Here is a 10,000-nt window from a genome sequence, read left to right on the forward strand (position 1 = left end):
TCTGGCCACCTGGCACTGTCTCCTCCCCGGGAACTGTGTGCAATTTAGCTCGCGCAGCAGCAGCTGGCTTTGAATCCTTTCTGCTGCCTCGGTCCTTATACGTCTGTCATGTAGCCTGTTGTGCCAGATTCATGATGAAGTATCTCCTAGGCATGGTGTCGTTCATGCACTGCTTGAACAACACCATGTGCATTGATAGCAGATGTTCAACTCCAAGAAAAAAAGTAAGTCCTGCAGGCTCTAGTTTTATCTTATCTTGATTATTGTCCAGTCATATGGTCAAGTGTTGCAAAGAAGGACCTTGTTAAGCTGCAACTGGCCCAGAACAGAGCGGCACGTCTTGCTCTTCATTGTAATCAGAGGGCTGATATAAATACTATGTATGCCAGTCTCTCTTGGCTAAGAGTTGAGGAGAGATTGACTGCGCCTCTCCTCTATCTGACCACTTCTTGTTTTTGTAAGAAACATTAATGTATTGAAAATTCAGAATTGTTTGTATAGTCAACTTACACACAGCTCTGACACACACACTCGCCCCACCAGACATGTCACCAGGGTTCTTTTCACAGTCCCCAAATCCAGAAGAAATTCAAGAAAGCGTACAGTGTTATATAGAGCCCTTATTGCATGGAAGTTCCTTCCATCTCATTATGCCCAAATGAACAGGGAACCTGGTTTCAGAAAACAGATGAAGCAACACCTCATGGCACAACGCCTCTCCCCTATTGGACCCAGATAGTGTGTGTATGTGTTGGTATTGATATGGAGGCTACGTGTGCCTTTTTTAAAATATATTTTTTAATGAATGTAGTTCTGTCCTTGGGCTGTTCTTGTCTATAAATATGTTTCATGTTTTGTGACACCAGGAAGAGTAGCTGCTTTTGCAACAGCTAATGGGGATCCATAATAAAATACCAAAACATACCAAATAGCAGTCAAGTCAAGCATGTTGTAGAACACAGCAACAGACCAGCGGCGAGAGCCTCCTTACAGCCGTCTGATCCGAAAGCATTGTCCGCTTCCCCTCTATCATCAACTCACAAATTCTCCCTATTTATCAACATCATACTGTCCTTCATTTATTTAATCTGTTGTCAAATGTGTGAAATTAGTTTCAGTAGAGTTTCCAGGCAATTATCAGTGTCAATAACGGGGCACAGCACCTTCACCTATCGGGAGAAGGAGGGGAGCAGGCCCTATAGATGTAGGATCTTCATTTGTTCACCCTGTTGCAGGACATTTTTAAAGTGTAGTCTATTTGAGATATAAAAAGGTTTCTGAAATGTGTAATTTCCACTTTGAAATTTCCACGAAAAAATTTATAAACCCCTACAAAAAATGTCCAATAATTATCATCCACATAATAATTCACATTTCCTGTTGTTGCAGGATAATTTTCCTGCTGTAGCAAACTGGCTCAAATTAAGATCCTACATCAAATCAAATCAAATCAAATTTATTTATATAGCCCTTCGTACATCAGCTGAAATCTCAAAGTGCTGTACAGAAACCCAGCCTAAAACCCCAAACAGCAAGCAATGCATGTGAAAGAAGCACGGTGGCTGGGAAAAACTCCCTAGGAAAAACTCCTGAGAAAGGCCAAAAACCTAGGAAGAAACCTAGAGAGGAACCAGGCTATGAGGGGTGGCCAGTCCTCTTCTGGCTGTGCCGGGTGGATATTATAACAGAACATGGTCAAGATGTTAAAATGTTCGTAAATGACCAGCATGGTCAAATAATAATAATCATAGTAATTGTCGAGGGTGCAACAAGCACGTCCGGTGAACAGGTCAGGGTTCCGTAGCCGCAGGCAGAACAGTTGAAACTGGAGCAGCAGCATGGCCAGGTGGACTGGGGACAGCAAGGAGTCATCATGCCAGGTAGTCCTGAGGCATGGTCCTAGGGCTCAGGTCCTCCGAGAGAAAGAAAGAAAGAGAGAAAGAGAGAATTAGAGAGAGCATATTTACATTCACACAGGACACCGGATAAGACAAGAGAATACTCCAGATGTAACAGACTGACCCTAGCCCCCCGACACATAAACTACTGCAGCATAAATACTGGAGGCTGAGACAGGAGGGATCAGAAGAGGGATCCCGGCAGTACATCTGTACTGCCGGGAGAAGGAGGGGCAAAACTGTCCCCCTAAAAGTGGTTATAACTCCAGTTGTGTTTGTGATAGTGATTCTAGCAACGACAGTGTGTTATATAGACTGATTTAGTAAAAGTCAAGGCTGGAGGGGGCATTACTTTGAAATGGCAGAGTAATAAAACATTTAAATTGATGAGCAGTCCAAATGACTGCCTCAGCGGTTGTAGTGTTGACCAGGGCCACAGGGAATAGGGTACCGTGTAGCCTACGCCTGACATGAAATTGGACTGCCGTGTTGGCTAATGACGCTAATGTGTGTTGTGCACACACACACACACACACACACGCACACACACGCATACGCACACACGCATACGCACACACACACACACACACAAACATGCGCATACACACACACACACACGCACACACACGCATACGCACACACACACACGCATACGCACACACACACACGCATACGCACACACACACACACACACACACACACACACACACACACACACACACACACACACAAACATGCGCATACACACACACATACGCACACACACATACACACAAACGTGCGCATATGCACACACACGCATACGCCCACACACATACACACAAACATGCGCATACACACACACACACACACACACAGACACACACACACACACAGACATACACACACAGACACACAGACACACACACAGTGAAATTGGACTGCCGTGTTGGCTAACGATGGTAATGTGTGTTGTGCTGATTGTGTTGATTTGATTTGATTTGATTTGCCTCGTCGGCTGCTGTAATCCTTTACTTTGTCTCACTTTAAACCATCTAGATCTCACCATCTCACCATCTAGCCATCTAGCCATCTCACCATCTAGCCATCTCACCATTTAGCCATCTAGCCATCTAGCCATCTCACCATCTCACCATTTAGCCATCTAACCGTCTAGCCATCTCACCATCTAGCCATCTCACCATCTAGCCATCTCACCATCTCACCATCTCACCATCTAGCCATCTCACCATCTAGCCATCTCACCATCTCACCATCTAGCCATCTAGCCATCTAGCCATCTAGCCATCTCACCATCTAGCCATCTCACCATCTCACCATCTCACCATCTAGCCATCTCACCATCTCACCATCTCACCATCTAGCCATCTCACCATCTAGCCATCTAGCCGTCTAGCCATCTAGCCATCTCACCATCTCACCATCTCACCATCTAGCCATCTCACCATCTAGCCATCTCACCATCTCACCATCTAGCCATCTAGCCATCTCACCATCTCACCATCTAGCCATCTAGCCATCTCACCATCTCACCATCTCACCATCTCACCATCTAGCCATCTAGCCATCTCACCATCTCACCATCTAGCCATCTAGCCATCTCACCATCTAGCCATCGAGCCATTAAACCATCTCACCATCTCACCATCTAGCCATCTCACCATCTAGCCATCTCACCATCTAGCCATCTCACCATCTAGCCATCTCACCATCTAGCCATCTCGCCATCTAGCCATCTCACCATCTCACCATCTAGCCATCTCACCATCTAGCCATCTCACCATCTAGCCATCTCACCATTTCACCATCTAGCCATCTCACCTTCTAGCCATCTCACTATCTAGCCATCTAGCCTTCTAGCCATCTCACCATCTAGCCATCTCACCATCTAGCCATCTCACCATCTAGCCATCTCACCATCTAGCCATCTCACCATCTCACCATCTCGCCATCTAGCCATCTAGCCATCTCACCATCTAGCCATCTAGCCATCTCACCTTCTAGCCATCTCACCATCTAGCGATCTCACCATCTAGCCATCTCACCATCTAGCCATCTCACCATCTCACCATCTAGCCATCTCACCATCTAGCCATCTCACCATCTAGCCGTCTCACCATCTGGCCATCTCACCATCTAGCCATCTCACCATCTAGCCATCTCACCATCTCACCATCTAGCCATCTCACCATCTAGCCATCTCACCATCTCACCATCTAGCCATCTCACCATCTAGCCATCTCACCATCTCACCTTCTAGCCATCTCACCATCTAGCGATCTCACCATCTAGCGATCTCACCATCTCACCATCTAGCCATCTCACCATCTCACCATCTAGCCATCTCACCATCTAGCCATCTCACCATCTCACCATCTAGCCATCTAGCCATCTCACCATCTCACCATCTAGCCATCTCACCATCTAGCCATCTCACCATCTAGCCATCTCACCATCTAGCCATCTCACCATCTAGCCATCTCACCATATAGCCATCTCACCATCTCACCATCTCACCATCTAGAGATCTCACCATCTCACCATCTAGCCATCTCACCATCTAGCCATCTAGCCATCTCACCATCTAGCCATCTCACCATCTAGCCATCTCACCATCTAGCCATCTCACCATCTAGCCATCTCACCATCTCACCATCTAGCCATCTAGCCATCTCACCATCTAGCCATCTCACCATCTAGCCATCTCACCATCTAGCCATCTCACCATCTCACCATCTAGCCATCTCACCATCTCACCATCTAGCCATCTCACCATCTAGCCATCTCACCATCTCACCATCTAGCCATCTCACCATCTAGCCATCTCACCATCTCACCATCTAGCCATCTCACCATCTCACCATCTAGCCATCTAGCCATCTCACCATCTAGCCATCTCACCATCTCACCATCTAGCCATCTCACCTTCTAGACGTCTCACCATCTAGCGATCTCACCATCTAGCCATCTCACCATCTCACCATCTAGCCATCTCCCCATCTAGCCATCTCACCATCTCACATCCCACCATCTCACCATCTAGCCATCTAGCCATCTCACCTTCTAGCCATCTCACCATCTAGCCGTCTCACCATCTCACCATCTAGCCATCTCACCATCTAGCCATCTAGCCATCTCACCATCTAGCCATCTCACCATTTCGCCATCTCACCATCTAGCCATCTCACCATCTAGCCATCTCCCCATCTAGCCATCTCACCATCTCAGCATCTCAGCATCGGCGGCCATATTGCATTATGAATACCGATGTCTATGTTTTTGGGGGAGGGGTAAAAAATAGTGAAAGCTGAGGAAGAATGTTATGAATGTAGAGTATGTGTTCATTCATTACCAGTGTGGTGTTAGAAGGAACAATATCAATTGTGAATGATTCTCTTTTGTCTTTTGTAACAGGTGATTGTGACTTTGACAAGCCTTTTGCAGCCTGCGGGTACAGCCAGGGGAGAGAGGACGATCTAGATTGGGAACAGGCCAACACCATAGCGAAGCCCACAGCAGACCCCTGGATGCCAACAGGTAAGCCTGGTCACACCACCATACTGTAAAAACACATTTGTTTATATGCTCAAAGGTAAGACAACTATCTGACACTGATGGAAATGAGGGTTGTTTACAAACCCAAAACCCAATCCAAAACCCAATCCAAAACCCAATCCAAAACACAATCCAAAACACAATCCAAAACCCAATCCAAAACACAATCCAAAACCCAATCCAAAACCCAATCCAAAACCCAATCCAAAACCCAATCCAAAACACAATCCAAAACACAATCCAAAACACAATCCAAAACACAATCCAAAACACAATCCAAAACCCAATCCTAAACCCAATCCAAAACACAATCCAAAACACAATCCTAAACCCAATCCAAAACCCTATCCAAAACACAATCCAAAACACAATCCAAAACACACATAAAAAACTCCATCGGACTGATAGGATGTTCCACAATATATCATGAGTCTCAAACAAACGTTTTGGACCAACAAGAAAGGGCCCTATACACACCAGCTGTCACCATGGTTACATATTCAGACTGGTGGGGTAGGAAGTGGAAATGCTGTCACCATGGTTACACATTCAGACTAGTGGGGTAGGAAGTGGAAATGCTGTCCCCATGGTTACACATTCAGACTAGTGGGGTAGGAAGTGGAAATGCTGTCCCCATGGTTACACATTCAGACTAGTGGGGTAGGAAGTGGAAATGCTGTCACCATGGTTACACATTCAGACTAGTGGGGTAGGAAGTGGAAATGCTGTCACCATGGTTACACATTCGGACTAGAGGGGTAGGAAGTGGAAATGCTGTCACCATGGTTACACATTCAGACTAGTGGGGTAGGAAGTGGAAATGCTGTCACCATGGTTACACATTCAGACTGGCGGGGTAGGAAGTGGAAATGCTGTCACCATGGTTACACATTCAGACTAGTGGGGTAGGAAGTGGAAATTCTGTCACCATGGTTACACATTCAGACTAGTGGGGTAGGAAGTGGAAATGTTGTCACCATGGTTACACATTCAGACTAGCGGGGTAAGAAGTGGAAATGCCGTCACCATGGTTACACATTCAGACTAGCGGGGTAGGAAGTGGAAATGTTGTCACCATGGTTACATATTCAGACTAGCGGGGTAGGAAGTGGAAATGCTGTCACCATGGTTACACATTCAGACTAGCGGGGTAGGAAGTGGAAATGCTGTCACCATGGTTCCAATTTAAAAAAAATCGTTTCACTTCCTGAATTGAGTGACTTCAATTCAAATTGACCCGAATCCTGAGGTAAGGTCTGTACTGGAGTTTGTCTTCCATAAACACGTAGAGCAGGTAACCCTGACCCACTGAGGGGTTGTAAAGGTGAGACGTCACTCCAGCATTTGGCCTGAGACCTTTTAAAGGAGATACGGTATATCTCTGCAATATCACGGCCAGTTACTAACAGACATTGGTCCCCATATACCTCATATACCCCATATACCCCATATACCCCATATACCCCATATACCTCAAATACCCCATATACCCCATATACCTCAAATACCCCATATACCCCATATACCTCAAATACCCCATATACCCATATATCCCATATACCTCAAATACCCCATATACCCCATATACCCCATATACCTCATATACCCCATATACCCCATATACCCCAAATACCCCATATACCACAAATACCCCATATACCCCATATACCCCATATACCCCATATACCTCAAATACCCCATATACCCCATATACCTCAAATACCCCATATACCCCATATACCCCAAATACCTCAAATACCCCATATACCTCAAATACCCCATATACCCCATATACCCCATATACCCCATATACCTCAAATACCCCATATACCCCATATACCTCATATACCACAAATACCCCATATACCCCATATACCTCAAATACCCCATATACCCCATATGCCTCGGGACTACCTGGCAAGATGACTCCTTGCTGTCCCCAGTCCACCTGGCCATGCTGCTGCTCCAGTTTCAACTGTTCTGCCTGCGGCTACGGAACCCTGACCTGTTCACCGGACGTGCTTGTTGCACCCTCGACAACTACTATGATTATTATTATCTGACCATGCTGGTCATTTATGAACATTTTAACATCTTGACCATGTTCTGTTATAATCTCCACCCGGCACAGCCAGAAGAGGACTGGCCAACCCTCATAGCCTGGTTCCTCAAGGTTTCTTCCTAGGTTTTGGCCTTTCTAGGGAGTTTTTCCTAGCCACTGTGCTTCTTTCACATGCATTGCTTGCTGTTGGGGGTTTTAGGCTGGGTTTCTGTACAGCACTTTGAGATTTCAGCTGATATACGAAGGGCTATATAAATAAATTTGATTTGATATACCCCATATACCCCATATACCTCAAATACCCCATATACCCCATATACCCCAAATACCCCATATACCCCATATACCACAAATACCCCATATACCACAAATACCCCATATACCTCAAATACCCCATATACCCCATATACCTCAAATACCTCAAATACCCCATATACCTCAAATACCTCAAATACCCCATATACCCCATATACCCCATATACCCCATATACCTCAAATACCCCATATACCCCATATACCCCATATACCTCAAATACCCCATATATCTCATATACCCCATATACCTCAAATACCCCATATACCCCATATACCTCAAATACCCCATATACCCCATATACCTCAAATACCCCATATACCCCATATACCCCAAGTACCCCATATACCTCATGTACCCCAAATACCCCATATACCTCAAATACCCCATATACCCCATATACCCCAAGTACCCCATATACCCCATATACCCCATATACCTAAAATACCCCATATACCCCATATACCTCAAATACCCCAAATACCTCAAATACCCCATATACCCCATATACCCCATATACCTCAAATACCCCATATACCCCAAATACCCCATATACCCCATATACCCCATATACCCCAAATACCCCATATACCCCATATACCCCATATACCTCAAATACCCCATATACCACAAATACCCCATATACCACAAATACCCCATATACCTCAAATACCCCATATACCCCATATACCTCAAATACCTCAAATACCCCATATACCTCAAATACCTCAAATACCCCATATACCCCATATACCCCATATACCCCATATACCTCAAATACCCCATATACCCCATATACCTCAAATACCCCATATATCTCATATACCCCATATACCTCAAATACCCCATATACCCCATATACCTCAAATACCCCATATACCCCATATACCCCATATACCTCAAATACCCCATATACCCCATATACCCCAAGTACCCCATATACCCCATATACCCCAAATACCCCATATACCTCAAATACCCCATATATCTCATATACCTTTAATGCTGCGTTGATCGCACTTTATCTGATTGTGAAATAAGGAGATGTCACCACCACAGACAACACACAGCAGACACACACACACACTCACACACACTCACACACACACTCACACACACTCACACACACTCACACACACTCACGCACACGCACATAGACTCACACACACCACACACACGCATGCACACACACACGTGCACACACACACACCCACAAACACACACACATCCACAAACACACACACACACGCACACACACACACTCACGCACGCATGCACACACACACACGTGCACACACACACACCCACAAACGCACACCCACAAACACACACACACACACGCACGCACAAACACACACACCCACAAACACCCACACACACACACACACACACACAAACACACACACACGCACGCACACACACACACGTGCACACACACGTGCACACACACCCACAAACACACAGACACACACACACACACAAACACACAAACACACACACGCACGCACGCACAAACACACACACACACACACCCACAAACACACACACGCACGCACACACACACACGTGCACACACATGTGCACACACACACACCCACAAACACACACACACCCACAAACACACAAACACACAGACACACACACACACACAAACACACACACGCACGCAAGCACAAACACACACACACACACCCACAAACACACACACCCACAGCCACACAGCTCCAGAGGAATTAGACTAATGGAATAGTGGATAGCGGCAGCAGTGTTTTCTTCATGTTTCTAACAAAGGAAGCGCTCCAAACTAATACATATTGTTTCTCTCTCCAATCTGACGCCTAATCTCACAGCAGCTGGCTGGCTGGCTGGCTGGCTGGCTGGCTGGCTGGCTGGCTGGCTGACTGACTGACAGGCTGACAGACTGACTGGCTGGCTGGCTGGCTGACTGGCTGGCTGACATACTGACTGGCTGACAGGTTGACAGGCTGGCTGGCTGGCTGGCTGACAGACTGACTGGCTGACAGGTTAACAGCCTGGCTGTCTGGCTGGCTGACTGACTAGCTGACAGACTGACTGGCTGACTGACTGACTGGCTGACTGATTGGCTGACTGGCTAACTGGCTGACTGGCTGACTTGCTGACTGACTGACTGACTGGCTGACTTGCTGACTG

General features: G+C 46.2%; 1 protein-coding gene across 1 annotated transcript in view; it reads left to right on the plus strand.

Annotated features, from left to right (window-relative positions):
* Window positions 1-10,000, plus strand: part of LOC115156478 (receptor-type tyrosine-protein phosphatase mu-like) — a 192,113-nt gene that overhangs the window by 87,534 nt on the left and 94,579 nt on the right. Inside the window, exon 2 of the mRNA XM_029703900.1 lies at window positions 5,313-5,435. Within this exon, the coding sequence (XP_029559760.1) occupies window positions 5,313-5,435 (123 nt within the window). The remainder of the gene's footprint in view (window positions 1-5,312; window positions 5,436-10,000) is intronic.

The sequence above is a fragment of the Salmo trutta genome, chromosome 21, assembly GCF_901001165.1.
Source record: "Salmo trutta chromosome 21, fSalTru1.1, whole genome shotgun sequence".
Taxonomy (NCBI): domain Eukaryota; kingdom Metazoa; phylum Chordata; class Actinopteri; order Salmoniformes; family Salmonidae; genus Salmo; species Salmo trutta.